The 17,155-nt window shown below is 37.1% G+C and overlaps 2 protein-coding genes across 2 annotated transcripts in view; both read right to left on the bottom strand.

Moving 5' to 3' along the window:
• LOC139983143 (WAP, Kazal, immunoglobulin, Kunitz and NTR domain-containing protein 2-like) overlaps positions 1-17,034 on the bottom strand; it is a 34,120-nt gene extending 17,086 nt beyond the window's left edge. Inside the window, exons 1-4 of the mRNA XM_071996520.1 lie at positions 16,668-17,034; positions 1,758-1,925; positions 1,199-1,405; positions 720-746 (exon numbers count right to left, since the gene is read on the bottom strand). Of these exons, the coding sequence (XP_071852621.1) occupies positions 720-746; positions 1,199-1,405; positions 1,758-1,925; positions 16,668-16,767 (502 nt within the window). The 5' untranslated portion in view covers positions 16,768-17,034. The remainder of the gene's footprint in view (positions 1-719; positions 747-1,198; positions 1,406-1,757; positions 1,926-16,667) is intronic.
• Positions 1-17,155, bottom strand: part of LOC139983148 (dnaJ homolog subfamily C member 25-like) — a 376,890-nt gene that overhangs the window by 10,660 nt on the left and 349,075 nt on the right. The window lies entirely within an intron of this gene.

Here is a 17,155-nt window from a genome sequence, read left to right as displayed (position 1 = left end):
TGTGTTTATTTTGTTCCTGTGGTACATGCAAAGGAATGAAATAGACGACCTTGAAGTATCATGAATCAACGGTTTAAAAGTCCAGTCTCTGAATGACACATCCCGGGTTACCACAGTAATGATATAAATAATATGACGTCATTGACACGCCATACGCACGTGTTTCTCAGTTGAATATAGTGGACATATGTACCCATGCATGCGGTACGTATTTACGTAGACCGTGGTTCAAGTTAAATACATAGAGAGAATTATGTAGTACAACTACCTAACATGAATGATGAGACCTTAAAATCAAAAGAGCAGTGAAGGAGATAAACGATAATCATCCAAATAGTATAAGTTATCAAATATATACACAAACTGACTGAGCTATTCTTGCACACTCAACTGAACATTTGTATATACGACTTTGCTGATGAATAATGAGTGTAATACCGCCATCCTGAAATTGCCTGACAGATTCCTTACCCTCAAAATCAAGGAGTTGCCGGGTCTAGGGAGCCTGTACTTGGTACACCTTTAAGAGCTGTTACCATTATTAGCTTTGATAGTATGACAGCATCACAAACTACCATTTTTTGAAAACTAGCAAATTGCAACTCACCCTCCCCATCAGCTTACACATATCCCGAACCTCAAACACCGACATATACACCTAACCGTTTCTCATAGTTGCTTCCGAAGTAAAGACATTGAAATGTTATGGAATAACTTACCATCTTCTGTTGGTGGTTCTGGTGTTTCTGTAAGAAATCATAGGACGATTGTGTTAACTATTGATTTCAGCAAGTACAAACCAAGTTAACGTAGTTTGGCGAAAGTCACTTGTTTGTTCTTGTACAGCAAAGAAAGCTATGTTTGACGTGTTGTCAGATTAAGCTCAACGCAGTAATTCGATCATTTTTTATCAAGATGTAACGTTAGCTGAACTTGTAAACTAACAAAACTATTGTTTTCGACGTGTGCTCACTATAGAGTTCCTAGATACCTTCCATAGAAGTTTTTAGTAAATCCTCTTTTATGTATTAGGGGGTTCTAGAAATGATGCAGCTTCCGAAAAAGAAAGTGGGCAGTTTTCCCATTTTCGGAAATGTTCTCGTCCAGTCGATATCAGAGAAGCTAGTCATTCAAGATATTGATCTACACCCTCTCCAGGTCCTATACTCCTTGAACAAACATGGTGGATTTGACTCACCTTGGCATGTTGTTTCGTTGATGGATATCCCTTGTTCACATGCTGCTACATCCATCCAACATCGACTGATATAGACGTGGCCATCGTCTGCACAGACTTTCTCCGAGTCATCTGTGCAATTAGTCTGACAAACACAAGTTGGCTGATCCCCAAGTACTTCACAGACCGTACCTTGACCGTAACAAGGATACCCCTCACATTGATCAACTGACGAAAGAGATGAAATCAATCGGAAATAAACTTTTTAACCTAAATATACGATGCGATGTTCAAAATGGTCCACCATCATGTAATGGGTAAGACAGAATTAATGGATTTGTTGTGTAAGTCGCCAATATTAAACTCAGAGATAGCAGTTTTGCGAAATCGTTTATCATGCAAAAGCTGGCCATCATACTTATTTAAACCGACATCAATCATTGTGGTATAGGTAGACTTAGATAAATGTCTTTTACTGAGACAGATTTTATATTTTGAATGTCGTTTAATGTCAAGCACTTTCAGATTCAGATATCGTTATATACCTCAAAAGTGTATCATGTTATATTTATGCACTTACCAAATTGATTCGGAACTTGACAATGCGTTCCGCCACACCCGTTCTGGCAACACTTTTCAACGCCGTTGCAATCCATGTCTAGGAAACATTCTGTCTCGCAAACTTCATCGAGGAACGAAGATACCATGTCATTGGTTGGACAGTCGCCATGCTTCTCAATGAAAAGTTCTATCGAGAATGCAAACATAAAGAGAAAATCATGACTAAAATAATACAATAAAGAAAATTGTTAACATCAATTGTCGCCATTAGTCATATACCATCGGTAAGCAAGACGAGATTGGACGTGAACGACTTTGGCAAGCTTAATATGTTCTTTACAATTATTTATTCGTTGAGACATTATTAGCAATTTTTTTTTTGTTATATTTAATCTAATCCAAAGAATTACGGACCTAACGAGATGAAACATTTCAGTTGCATTACTTACATTTCAGTACGGTGGTAATGGCATTATAGTAAGTTACAATTAACAGAACAGCACCTCAGTAAAACAATAGCAATACATTGAGGAGTAACATAAAGTCTACTCTGCGGATACCAAGGAAAATCATTACCCTTTTGGTGCAAATTATGAGGAGGACTTTTTTTACTTCCCTTGCAGTGATCGACAAATGAATTTCTTTTTAATTCATTGATTAATGATGTATATCCACGACACCGTTCTTATTGGTTTGAATTTTGTGTTTATCTCTTGGAAAGTAAATATTGCATGTCGTCCTCCCTAATCCCGATGAGAGGAAAGTCACAAAAAGGATTGGACTGCGGAAATTTGTCTACAAGTCCTTGTAAAATTATTCTTTTTTACGTTTTTTTTTTAATCTAAACTAAACCCTAAGTGCAAACCTGGCTATAGCCATTATCTCCGAGTGCACCATCTGACGTCTACATTGTCAGATTCAATGTGTCCTGGGGCCACACCCTTCCTTTATAAGATCATTGAATCGCATATGGCAGTTACCCTAACACGTCCTCACTGCTACGTCGATTTTACATAACATCAGAATGTACTATGAAGTACCGTATAAGCTCTATGCCGACTTGCGTTAAGCTAATCAGACTACATCATAATAACATATACTAGGCTACACCATCCTATGCGTCCTTACACTTCGTCCTTCAGTGACTTACACTGGAGTCGCTAAAGTTATTGAATCTTTAACGTGGAAAGTTTTGCATAAGTTGGTGCAAAATTCATTTTCACTATACGTTTGACACAGTGTTGTTGGTTGATGGCTTCGTTTAATGATAAGCATACATCCCAAAACGGTCACGGTAAGCCAAACAAAGTCCAAAGCCACAAATCCATCACAGATTTCGGGTTATTTCCGCTTGTCTTCGCGATCATAGATTCCTTTCAAAAATATAACCCTTTCCGAATGGAAGTATTAACACCTGAAAGCTAACTTTGACCCCATCGAATCTCACCCGGTGCCTTAGCGGCAAGCCGTCTATATGTTACAGGTCAATTATCGCTGAAGCGCCTACTTTGGGATTTCGTCTCGTATTCGTTTCGGACATATGGTCTACACTAAGCTAAGTCATCTATAACCAAATGTAGGGCAACAAGTTTCTCGTGCAATTTCAAATGAGAAATGAGTAGTAGTTGTCTCGTAGTATATATTTCGTTATATTTTCTTGTTTGAAATTAAATCTCGAGAAGTATTACATGAAAAAAGATAAAAGTAATTTCTTACTCACTATTTTAGAAAATGTATCATATGAAAATGTACGAATTAAATCATCTTCTTTGTTCTACTACCTGAATCGTGAATGTCCTCTCATGAGGCAAAATGGTTTCCACTTTTCACTAGATGTATAAAGTTATGAATATAGATGAGGGCCGTGGTCTGTTGCTTATAAGACCAAGAACATAACTCAGAAGAATTAACCTCTCTGACATGTATTTATGTGCTTGAAAATATCGTTACGAGAGAACATAAGTAAGATCTAAAGGGGCTTTATACCCTTCACCACTGGCTGGCATCTTAACCCATAGGATCATATGCACACACAGCCAAATACAGTACGGGTATGCATTTATTCGAAATCATCCTCCTAGACCGCTGGAGGTCAAGCCCCAGTGGTATGAGAGAACCATTAATGTACCAACGTCATATTAAAGAAGCATACAGTCTGAGGGAACTACGGCATGTGAAAATGATGATATTGGGCATAAAAAGTCGACTTTTATTAGTTAGACTTTTTGTTCAAACTAAGTACTCTATTTTTTTTTTGAAATCTAATGTAAGAAAACCTCTACACTGACATATTTAATAACGTATGCTATTCATAGCCCCTGAAGTGTCCCATTCAGTCCCAGAGTCAGTGCGAGAGGTATTGGTAAAATCTCATTCAACACGTACGCATCACTGTATAAAGATAGACCACCTTAATCCACTTATTTGCCCCTAAAGAACGTCATACTATCTTGTGACAGTAGTAGTCAATGACAGTACAATATCATACAGTTCCAAGTTCCATGTTTCTCAATTTCCTGTTTAATTCCCCCGAACCCGGATTGGCTGGGGTTAGTCCCAACCATCGTCTGCTTTTATCGTTTAGGTACGGTGTAAAGTATCCATGCAATGATAAGGGAATTTCCCATTTGGCTTAAGCTAGGCGGTTTTTAACTTGATGCCACTAACAGGAATAAGATGTCATGCGGAACTTATATCTGAATACTAATTAAAATTATATTCTCCCCGTCAGAGGCCTGGATTGACCAGTTACAACTGGAAATTGGAAGACGTTTTGGGAGGAAAAACAAAAGAAGGGCCGTCTATCTGTTGCAGGTTTCAGAAGTGCAACGCTTGAAGTGATGCAGAGTTTGTTTGTTTTTGCTATTAAGTGCGGTATAGTTCTTGATTGATTGCGTTTCCTAATCTAATCATGCACGGTTAAGCAGTTCATATATTTCAGTTCCACTCGATGACGGAAACGAAAGATGAAACATGTGTCCTGTAAGTCAAGTTATCGTCACCACGTTGATCTTCGGTAGGGAACAGAGACGTGCTTGGAACCGCATCAAGTTATACTGTCAGACTCTTACTCATGACTTCATGCACAACAGCACGTAAAGAACAGGGAGTCATTGCAGAATAGCCCCATAGCTCTAAAGCAACATCCTTCAAAGAGGTTGGCTACGGCGTCCGTATAGGGAGTCTACTAATACGCAGTGAAATGCCCAAAATCAACTCAGTCCAATTTATGGTGCTGTTGTGGGCTTGTGGCTTCACCGTCAGACTGTTCGGTTATTATTATTATTTTTTTTTTTGTGGCCATCCTATTTGAGAACGACCCATGATTACATTGTTATAATTATTAAAATGGGACCTAATTGAAATTAAAATTATGCATAGGTAAATTCAATACGAGGAGTAATTCCAAACACAAACCAATAATAATAATAAACAACAAGGTAAATGTATTATGCTGTTTGTGGCGACACCGTAACCGTTAAGAGTGCGAGCTTTGTGTTGCGTGGTATTATGCAATTAAGCCAAAGATCATAGTTAACATAATAGAGTTATATCGTTAAAACCAGCTTAGGAGGACAAATTGTATTACGAGTGATGTTGGGCGCCATTTCCAAACACGTCTAAGTAAATAGGACACCGTTTTCCTAACATAACAAAAATAATAATCTGTAATAACCAGCAGTTATTTTTACGACGCTTAAGCGACCACAAATGTAGAAGACCCGCAAAGGCTTATGGATTACAATCTACACGTCGGGTGGATTCCAATTCAACATTTGTAACTCAAATTTGGAATCTTTCTACTGTAGAAAGTTATTTCATATGGGGAAACCGTACATTGCTCATGGATGAAAAACCCATCTTACTATGACCCTGCCGGGTATCGAACCCGGAACCTCCGGATTGCTAAGCATCATTGCTCCAAATGCCACCGCAATTATCCACTCGGCCACAGCACTATAGTAATATCGTATAATGTTCATGTTACTCATAGTTTCCTGATCATAGTTAACCTTTCACGTACATGGTTCCACCTACGAGATTCTCCGTTGGCCAACACTTCCCCAAACCCTACCAGAAATTTGTCACCACTGTATCAGTATAATCCTCTAGTCACTGAGCTCGTCCATAAAACGTGAGGCTATTGAACATGAAGGCTGTAAGTAGGCCTAACGTAGTATTATATGCTTCTTACGTTTAGAGTATATTATAGCCTAGGCCTATATATATATATATATATAGCGATGTAACGTGTTACGGTTCGACTCATTTGCTTCCCAAAACGAAACCTGCCCTGATCATGCATTCGTGGCCTTACTTCCTGTGGTTCATACAGTGACTAAAGACTAAAGTTACCAAAACATGCGATTACGAAAGTCAGGGAGAAGTAGAGGCATGCAATGAATCCTCGTCTCCACAAAGAAGTCTACTGATAACTAGAAGTACTGTTACAATAGTCGGAACAACTGCATAAACTGTATGGTATACTTTGAAACAAAAAGATCAGTTACACTCCGAGTAATTACAGGTAAGGTGGGCATTAGAACTGATGTTTACATCTTCAACTCTGTTCAGACTGTTTGGAATTGGGGTAATGGGGTTAGACCGTGAAATATAAAGAGAGGCTCGCGTAGATTATGAACGGGAAGAACACACAATTGTATGCATGGTAATAACTTCTGATGATTGATATATGTCCTGTGGAAATCTTTAATAACCTCTTTCATGTATAAATTGAATGTATTCAGAATACATGAGCTAAAGGATGAGAGTGTAACTGTATTCAAATAACGATACTTATCCATGGTAGGGCAGTAGCAAGATGGACTATACCAAGTTAGTTCGTATTTTCCCCCAGCAATACCGTCATGCACCCCTTGGAACCAATATATGAGCTGAACCAAAGTCGTCAAGAGGGCCTTCTTCAAAAAATGTTCCTTTTTCCAGAAGTTTCTACTCCTCTCACCATTTAGTATGTTACCGGCCTTAAATAGTTATGCCCCCCCTCCCCGCCCGACCCGTCCCTTCCTAACCGGCTCATGCGCAGAGAAACTTCTAGTGTATGTTGCGCCCTCATGAATATGAAACTTATGATCCTAATGCCGTTCGCTCGCAGTTTAAAGGAAATAATTGTACTATTTGGGAGTAATAAGCTAGTCATTCCAATTTTTATAAGCTCGAAGACAACTGGCATGGTCTCACCTTGTATATTCTCCGTCTAGCCTACAATCGATGGCATTTATCAGGCTAAGTCGATTAACAACATTAGACTAGACAGGGAGCTGGTATAGAGGCGTATGTTACGCATTGGTGATTAAGGGGAAAACATAGGTAAGCTAATAATCAGTTTATGTCATCTTACGACATTTTTTTGGGACTATACACATTACCACAGAACATAAGGCCAAATACCTTTGAAGAAAACCAATCTTGCGAAAACGGAAACAACTTGACCACGAATTTGTCTGACCACAAAACCTGACCATGTCAAGCTGTTTCACAATTCTCCTTCCAAAGTTTCATCATGCCAAGATTGCGACGTGTGCAGAGGGAATGTTTCTATATCTCTTAGAGCTGATTTCTGATGACACAGTGGTAATTGCAAGAGGGCCTGAAACTTGTGAGGACATTCCAAGAGGGCCTAAAAATTGTGAGGACATTTCAAGGTGGATAGTCACATAGGGAAGAACATCTGCATGAAGATTGAAACTGTGGAGTGCGGCATACCCAAATGGAAACCATTTCCCGCATCATCCCAATTACCTCGTGCTTATGGCCATGTGATCACTGCGCTGTAATGTATACTAGTTTAGTACTAAAATTCTCATACACCAATCATATTATAATCATGTCTATCATTACACTAATATAAAACATAGATATTTTCAATGAAAAAGTCATTCGAGAGGGAGAGATTGACTCTGGCCAAGAACACCTAGATTTGATTTCGCCGAACTCATCAGCGCTAGTTCCCTTACAAACTGATCGGCTCAAGTTCCCTTATATACTAAACAGCTCCTGTTCCCTTACAAAGTGATAAGTTCCAGTTTCTTTATATCAATGGACAACTCCAGTAGCCTACATTTACATACTGATAATCCCCTGTCTCCTTTTACACTGCTACGCTCCAGTTCTCTTACATGCTGATTAACTCCATTATACCCTTACACATGCACTGATCAGCCCCAGTCTCCTTACACAATGCTCAGCTCCAGTCTCCTTACAAAATGCTAAACTTCAATCTCCTACAATACTAAAGTTAGCTCCAGTTCTCTGACATAGTGATCAGCCTTAGTTCTTTTACATTTGGAGGTCGTTCAATGCGCCCGAGACGATTGTTTTGTCTGTTTCGTTTCACGACTCTGACTTGGACACACACAAAAAACAAGTAAACCCATGATGATGTTGTAACCGAAAGGCCAGTTCACATCCATGGTTACTTGAGCGGAATGCCCTAGTGTAGGTAAACTCGGCAGCTGTCCAATTTTGACAGACCTGGTAAAGCCATCAGGAGACACGCTTCGTTAACATATCAAGTCTCATTCTTTCCTTTTGTTCAGAGATAACACTCGATGAACACTTTGAGTGTTTCCGGCTTCTGCCAATTTGGACTACGAGCAGCCAAGCCGAGAGTCGTGTGGTGCGCGAGAAAGAAGTTGGACATTAAACCTTACCGCACATTATCAGATTTTATTGTTACTGTTTTTGTTTTTGGCATTGTAAGTTCTATTATTGTTCATACACATAAAACACAAACACCGAAGCTGACATAACATAGTTGTAATTTCATGGTTTATAGACGTGATGAACGATAGATGCATCCGAGAATGGGGTCGGGTCAGTTTGTGTATGGGTTCCGATCTATTTAGTTTTGCCTTCCCTACTAATTCTCTTTTGCGGCGGATCTCCATTAACAACATACGGGTCAATTCTAATAAACACATACAATTATTGAAGCAATCACATGGAAAAGAAACCTTCCGTTTACTTGCATCAAAGTTTTCATCAAAAAGGGACTCATTTGAACTTTGCTCAAAGTTGTACCAAACTGTTCACAGTTTCGTCTTCGAGAATAATGGTACTTTTATAGACCATGATCAAACGACAAGAACATAATTGTTTTAGGTTTCACGTTTGCTAAAATTGTAAGTAGTTAGTCTATATATATATACGTATCAGCTGAGGGTTGCATGACCTATTAAAATAATAGCTTGCCTGGAAAAGAGTACTCCGGATCATGTACAAGAAGCTGATCTATATATAATGGTTTAATCTGGCATACATCTTGAAAATGGAAAACTTAAAGTGATATACTCCCATCAGTTATGTTTTACCAAAGTGGGAAGTTTGTATACAGACCTTACACTTCGCAGTCGTTAATACAGCCGATACACATAGCTGTTACAGCAACTACTGTTCATGTCCGACAACCGTGCATCAGCATAGTAACTACTTTATGTTCGTAACACGGTAAAATGTGTTACAGCTTTGCACTGTAACAACTGCAAAGCTGTTAACTTGTTCCTATGTAAGATTAAGACCTGCGCAACTCTACAAGGAGTCTATAAAGGTGAGAATGCCTACGAGATAAAGTAAACGAGGCACGGTACCGCTTGATTCCAGTTCACACCTCTATTTAAATTACGCCAATTCGTTATGCCGTGAACGAAGAAGGGGCAATGTTCCGGTATTTCCATAGGCCTATACCTATAGCATAACACGACTACATATGACTTCATTTTAGAATCGCGTATTAAGGAACTCGCACTCAATCGTTGGTACAGCAACTACTGTTCATGTCCCACAACCGTGCATCGGTAATTACTATACTTTGTGTTCGTAACACGGTAACATGTGTTACAGGGCGTGAACAGTAGTCACTGTGCGAGCAATGAGTATCTGATGGTTAATATCAACCTGCCTATCGTATCGCAGATATCGAACGATACTTTACCTCTGTCTTTCTTATTCTATACTTTAAAACGACGTAACTTGTTATCCTATATACGTGTAACAACAGGCAAACACGTATGATGGCATTTTAATAGGTATGTGTGCTATGATTCGAATAGTATAGCTGGTGGAGATTCTGCTCGATCCGAACAGAAGACTCATTTTTGAGTCCACCTTATAAGTCCGTTTAACTTAAAGTATACCGGTGCTGTGGCCGAGTTGATAAAGGCGGTGGGATTTTGAAGCAATGAGGCTAAGCAATCGAAAGGTTCCGGGTTCGATACCCGGCCGGGTTATAGTAAGGTGGGTTTTTCATCCAAGAGCAATCTACGGTTTTCCCAACTGGAATGACCTTCTTAATTAAAAAGATTCCAAATTTGAGTTACAATGTTAAATTGGAAGCCACCCGACGTGTAAGTTGTAATCCATAAGCCCTTGCGAGCTTCTCCTTCATTTGTGGACGCTTAAGCGTCGTAATAATAACTGCTGATTAATATTAGTAGTAGCTTAGTAGTAAGTAGAGAATAAGAGCATATTGCTACCACTGTGTGTGTTTCGTCTTTGTTGTGGTGTCGTGGTGTTATTTAATATTCCGTATGTTTGTTCATAAATCTCATATAACAGATCGTTGATAAAGATATCTATGGCACGTGCAAAAATATAACGACGACTGTAGTTCCACCACCGTAGTTCTCCCCCTATTGCCACTATTATAGAGCGGAGGATTTCCATTTTTACAAATGAATACTACTTTGGCAGATATTCCCTCTTACTATTTTATTGGTAAAACGATATTTTATTTCCATTAAAAAAAAATCCAAATCATATGGTGGCAGGTTTCGAAAAATCAGGTTTGCAATAAATAGCCCAACTTGGAATTAGGCTTGGGAACCCTGGAACGTGACCAAGGGTCTCACAATTATTATTACACCTTTCAAATCTTTTATTTCATGTTAAACCAACATGACATGATCTCTTTTGGAAGATGGACACTCAATTTCAAGTTAGGGATGCTGTATTTTGTTCTTTTTGAAGTGATAAAGTAATAATAAAAGCTCCTTTAAGATAAACTTATCTTACAAACAACATAACTTCCTTTAGAATTTATTGTTTTCCTTTTTTACATGTAAACGTTTATTTTTTGCCATGTCGTGCGGATTACCTGAGTCCCAGGTGCTAAACTAGACTGCTTGGTGCACCTTGATTAGATTGACTGTGATTTTGTATGACCCGTTTTCTGTTTTTACAATTACGTGGTCTGCTGGTTTGACCTACCTGCACAGAAAATGAAAACCAGGGAACCTAGAAACAATCGAGTGAAAAACTAAAACAAAATATATAAAAAAAACTTGCACCGGAAACTTTTTCTGAGATTTATTTATCCGGAATTGCTTAATGTGGTGCATTAGAAAAAAATGCACCGAATAGATATATTTCTTAACCTTAAAGTGATATATTTCATATGCAATCATTACATCAATCTTATATATGTACAGCGTCTAAAGTATCTTTTCGGTCTTGTTTAGTTTGCGAAAAGACGTCTGGAATATATATGAAATGGAAGACTTCTGTAATCTCTCAATTCCGAATTAAAAATAAAAGAGCTTGGAATATCACGAGAACACGTTGTTTTTGTTGACCAAACCATGATAATATTATGACACATTCGCCGACGTCAAGTAGACGCTGTTCTTAGATTTTCACACATGAATTTCAATATTACTGTTATCTAACAGGAATTTTCTTACAATATTAGTGGCACCCCCCCTCCCCCTTACAATGAAATCGTATATGGCATCGCCGCCAACGAAAGGCTAGGTCAGTCAGTTGGTAAAATCCAGGACTTACAAAAAGACTGGCAATTTGCATTCCTTTCATACAATCTTTGTAATTATATAAGTATGTTTAATGTGAAGTAGCTACATGAATTGCCAGCCTCTTTGACTGGGTGCTGATCAATGCTTACTGGTAGATTAATTAAATATGTAGGTCTTAATGACCTCCTATTGATTCACTTCGTTTTTGGGGGATAAAAGAAGATCACCCCCTCCCCCGCCCCTCCCCTACCTCCATCTCAAAACCACCAAAGTCACCATTATGAGTAAAAACTTCACAAGTTACAGGACGCGAGTCCTTAAATTATTGGTGCTGCTCAAACTCAGAATTCCCGGCTAAAGTCCAACTGTTCTTTTGTATGGTTATATGTGAAATAAGTGTTCCAGTGGTTACTACAAAAAAATCTTCTTGCTAACTCAAGATTCTAGTTTGTTGTTATCACTTACAAAAGAAAATGTTTCATCGATTAAATGATACTACTAGTCTTGAAGTCTGCTATTTAGGTCAAACATGGGGCTTTATAAGTACCCAGGACATAACCGCAGACGTCTTTTTTACATCAAAACTTTCTTTGCGGTCATTGTGGCTGTATATTTGTGTAAGGAACGGAAGTTTATACGCATGTGTCATCCATGTAAAAGTGCGATCGCTGTTAACCATTGCCTATTGGCTAAGATCATGTGTAGTATCTGTTCCCTTTCGAGGGGAATGGTGATACACACCCGACGATGATCACACAGTCACAGTCCCAATGCAAGAGGACTGGGGTTGAGAGCGGATCAGTCGTTCGGTAGTTTGGTTTTCGTGCCCAGGTTCTTTCCTGGGCGACTTTTTCTTAAAAAGTACCATTGCCAGTTACTATCAATTAAACAACTTTACCTATGAACAATAAAGCTTGAAACATAAAACATGAAACATAAAACATGATACAGGGAGTATTCATAAAGCCGCAAAACCATCTAACAGGGTAAACCAGAATGTCAATGTTTATTTTATAACCAAAAAGAAAGAAAGAAAAAAAGTCAAAATCCATGTTGACTTCCGAAGTATCCTTCTGTTTTTTTCCCCTGTAAAGTTAACTATCAGAGTTGCACCGGAACAATATAAAGCTGACCTCTAACCTTTCTCATCACGTCTGGATCAGATAGATAGTAAATTGACAGAGATTATCCGATTTTTGAGTTGACATTTTTAGGGTCGATTAGGCCAGGTGGAATCAACGATTTAATCCATCCTTGAATTATTGATGTAAAACGGCAGCTTTGTAAAAAAAAATGACCTTTTCTATTTTATTTAGGTTTCGAGATGGACATTTCTCTAACTTATACCTAACCTTCTTTTTTGAATGAGTAACATAAAAAAAAAACAGTTGACTGTGTTTGAATTTGTCTCTTGATTCCCAGTACCCAACCCATCCCCACCCCACAAACAGAAAAGAAACAAAATATGCTCGTTTGTTAAGGTTAGATCACATCAAAATTTTTAAACGAATAGCGTTTTTACTGTTAAGGCCTAATGCAAAATCTTCAAGTTCGCTCAGTTATAAAATTAAACCTACCCAATGTCACGCAGACATGGGCATAGGTGGGTCTAATATGCATAATAAACTCATAAAGGGAAGCTATTTGCATAATCATCAATTAATGAAGTACCGTCACCCATGCAACACATTTATTCATGATCATGTTGAAGTTCCTTCAAAATGTAAGTAAACACGGTAATTCAGTAAAAGCAATATATATAATATATTGTATTATGTGTTGATACTAGTTGAGACTAGTGGAACACTAGTAGTTGTAACTCGGAGTTTCACGCGTTTTAGCGATCGTCAGACAACAATACCCAGAGTTGTCTGACGATCGCTAAAACGCGTGAAACTCCGAGTTACAACTACTAGTGTTCCACTAGTCTCAACTAGTATCAACACATATTCCGCTCTGTCCACTGGACATAGAGCACTCTGCGCCAAGATAGACGCCAACCAACCAACTCTAATATATTGTATTATATATATATATATATATCCTATATTATTTGTATAATATATTATATTATATATATTATATATCATACATGATATTATATATTGTTATGAAGAAGAGCAACCAGCTATTGTTTAGAAATATATTAAATCAGAAACACCTAATAAAGCGAGACGAATACATAAAGCAAAATATAGCTTTTTTTAATCCGCCTTATTAATGTCCGATTCGCGCAGGAGCAAAAAATACTTACATACTCTTTGCTGTTGCTTTCAGGCATATCTTACAAACAAAAGGAAAATTAAGTCCGAATTTATCCAGATCAGATTAAGAGGCACATTCGAGATGATTGTTTATATCCCAGTAACTGGATGATGTCAATATCATGAGACCCACAGTCACTGCTGGTATAGAAGCAATTGCGAAATCAGATTGACGTAATCCAACGCAGATTACGTAATACCAAGTTAAAGTCTATATAAGGTTTATTTTTAATCCATTGGATTCATCTTGATTACAGGAATGTTCAGTATTTATTAAGATACGCAACAATGTTTGCCTTAATTTTTTTCCAAAGATGTTTCAATTCAGCCGATTCACACAGAGATTACAGTAACTACTGTAAGTCTAAAAGTGTTGTACCACAGTAAATACTGGATCGTGCTGACATATCTGATAAATCGTAGCATGTGCAATAAGGTTTACAGTACGAACTGAGGATATTTGTAATTCCAACAAATCCCAAACAACTGTGTTCGTTGGAATTACACATATCCTCAGTTCTTACTGTAATCCTAATATAGCACATGCTACCGAATTATAGCACGATCCAGTTTTATTGTGGTACAAAACTGTAAGATTTACAGTGGTTCTCTATGTGTATCGGGTGTTCAATTAGCTTCTTCTTTTTTGCCTGAATTCTGATGTTTTTCTTTTACTTCTACGCCTTCCTCCTCTTCATTTTTTGTCAAGAGAACGAAATGTGGCTTAACCTGACTGTCGGGGGGGGGGGGTTGGAGGGGGAGGGCGGGACAAGAACTTTATGTTAACGTTTTGTAGAATGATTTTTTGAATGGTTATTCCAATGTAGCGTGTAAGTCGGTAGTTAACTTTGTCGGGGTTTTTTGGGTCACTATACCCTTTACCCAACACAGGCTGTATAATAGGCTCGAAAGCATATTACTGGGGAGAAGGGAAATAGCCGATTGCGATAAGGAGAACTAAAATTAGTTCACACAGGAACTATAATGCTTGTCACTTCGCTGTGTGTTTTAGTTGCCGATAAAGCTAACCGTCGATTTCATGTGATGGAAAGTTGTATTTTTCAATTCTGTATCTTATGAGGGCATGAGGACATTAAAAATATAATTCAAATATATGTCGATGATTCCAGTAAAAGTCATACCAAGAGGTACTTATGGAAAATTATATCTGAAAATATGCTTAAAGTATACTTGAGATTCCTCTTTTCTTGATTGCTTGAAAATGCATTTAATGATATGGTTAACTTTCAATGTAACATTGTTTTTAATTAAATTGCGTAATCTGACTAAATTGAAGAAACAAGAAAGCAACAATGTAAAGAAAAAAAGAAAAAAAAGCAAATTTGATACCCAATTAAAATGTAGTTGATTAAAATAAATCCATTCTTGCCATGTTTCTTGAGTTCTTTACTAATTTTACAACTTAAACTACGGGATGACGTCAGACAAAACCAAAAATCAATTGATTATGATCAATTGATTTTTTTTATCAATTTTGATCAATTGAATTTTTGATGATTTTTTTATCAATCAATGATCAATGAATTTTTGATCAATTGATCAATGAATCATTTGAATCATTTAAATCATTGAATCATTTGATGCATTGAATCATTTGATCAATACAATTTTAATCAATTGATTTTAATCAATGATTTTTGTAATAATAACAATCATAATTTTCAATTTATTTATCTTCTTTTTAATCTAATGATTAGGCTAAATGAAGTATCTAGTCTTAAAGCTCTCACAATGTTATTCAACTCAATTGATCAGATAAAATGTGGAGGGTAAAAACAAAGTTTTTCGTTTTATTTTGTTAAATAAATCCATAAAATAAAGTAAAAAACTTTCCTCCATTTTTTTTTTGATTTTAGACAATAATTTAGCTAAATGATCGGTATATTTTTGCATATATTTCCAACAGTTAAAACGAAGATTGTTTCGTAATCTAATCAAATATTAATTAGAGAGTGTTACATTCTGTTCTTGTTGATCTGTAACCACACTCTGCCAACATCGTCATTTCGTACATAACAGCTTCAACGATACTCTCGTTTTAAGTAAAGTTGTCTAATATTTCATATTCCCGGTCCAGTTTGATTAATTTACGCATTGTAGTCCTTGAAGTTGTGTCAGTTTAATTAATTAATTTGTTGCTTTCGTAAAGTATTGAATATAAACAGATTTGTATTCACAATCCCCTGATAATTTGTTTACGTTGTTTCATGGTTGGTTATAAGAATTCTTATCTGAACACAAACTTGCTGAAGAACACAACATTGTTACATGTGACAGTAACCATGCATGTAGCATTACTGCATAGTTTCATATTACATGGTTACATAAAATGTACCTTCAAGTGTTTCTTTAGTGTAATGTGAAAGAGACTTATTTAATATATATGTAAACAAAATATGACCGAAAACTTAGATAAAGATAAATGCAGTTATTTTTTCATACCATGAAAAATGTACAATGATGGAATTGAATCGCATTTATTATTTCTATTTTGAACAAAAAAAATATTACTTATACTTCAAATTAACTGAAAGAACGTGGAAGGTGTTAAATCATTTTAACCAGAATTTTATCTACAATTTGTAAAAGTTGTATGCAGAACTGGTTTAAATATCGACACTTTGTCATAAGAGAGACGGGAGTAGGGGGGGGGGTGTGAAGGACCCGCTCCCATCGTTTTTGCTAGCTATGCCACTGAACCCAATAGCCGTGTTTTCCCGAGGGACGGAGGGCACCAACAGGCCGTCCGTACCAGTGCAGTGATTGTAAAGTCCGTTTGTGAATTGTCCTTCAAACGGATCACTCCATGTGGGATATCATTTCAATATTTTGATCTTGATATATTATAAGTTTTTAAACGAAGTTAAGACTTACCCATGTCCGTAGCTTTTCCTCTCAACACAGAGCTTACGAAATGCGTTTGAGTTCCAATGATCATAAATAGTGCGGCAACGATAGTGAGTTTAAATTCCATTTTGTTAGAAGTTTTGTGCAAAACTTTTAGTGTTAAAACAGCACCCAATGTTTTCAAGAAGAAACAAAATCTATCTTGATTTTGGTTGTTTTGTTGCTTTTCAGTGATCTAAATCCATTATCCCTTTGTCCGTCGAAGCTTTGTTGGATGAATCAGCAGAAGGAAACAAAAATAGTGAAAATCACTAGAAATAACTCAATTTCAACATTAAACAATAAGTGTCACTACGAGTATCAGGTAACCAGTTTGACATCGAGAATAATGGGCGGCAAACGATATCATTCAATTTCATATGACTACGTCGAGTTCAATTATGTTGGTGACCAGAAACTGGTGAAGACTAATACACCAGATTATCAGCTATATTCCTAGTAACAACCCCATTGAC

This window comes from Apostichopus japonicus, chromosome 16 (genome assembly GCF_037975245.1).
Source record: "Apostichopus japonicus isolate 1M-3 chromosome 16, ASM3797524v1, whole genome shotgun sequence".
Taxonomy (NCBI): Eukaryota; Metazoa; Echinodermata; class Holothuroidea; order Aspidochirotida; family Stichopodidae; genus Apostichopus; species Apostichopus japonicus.
This window is presented reverse-complemented; position numbering and strand designations above follow the sequence as displayed.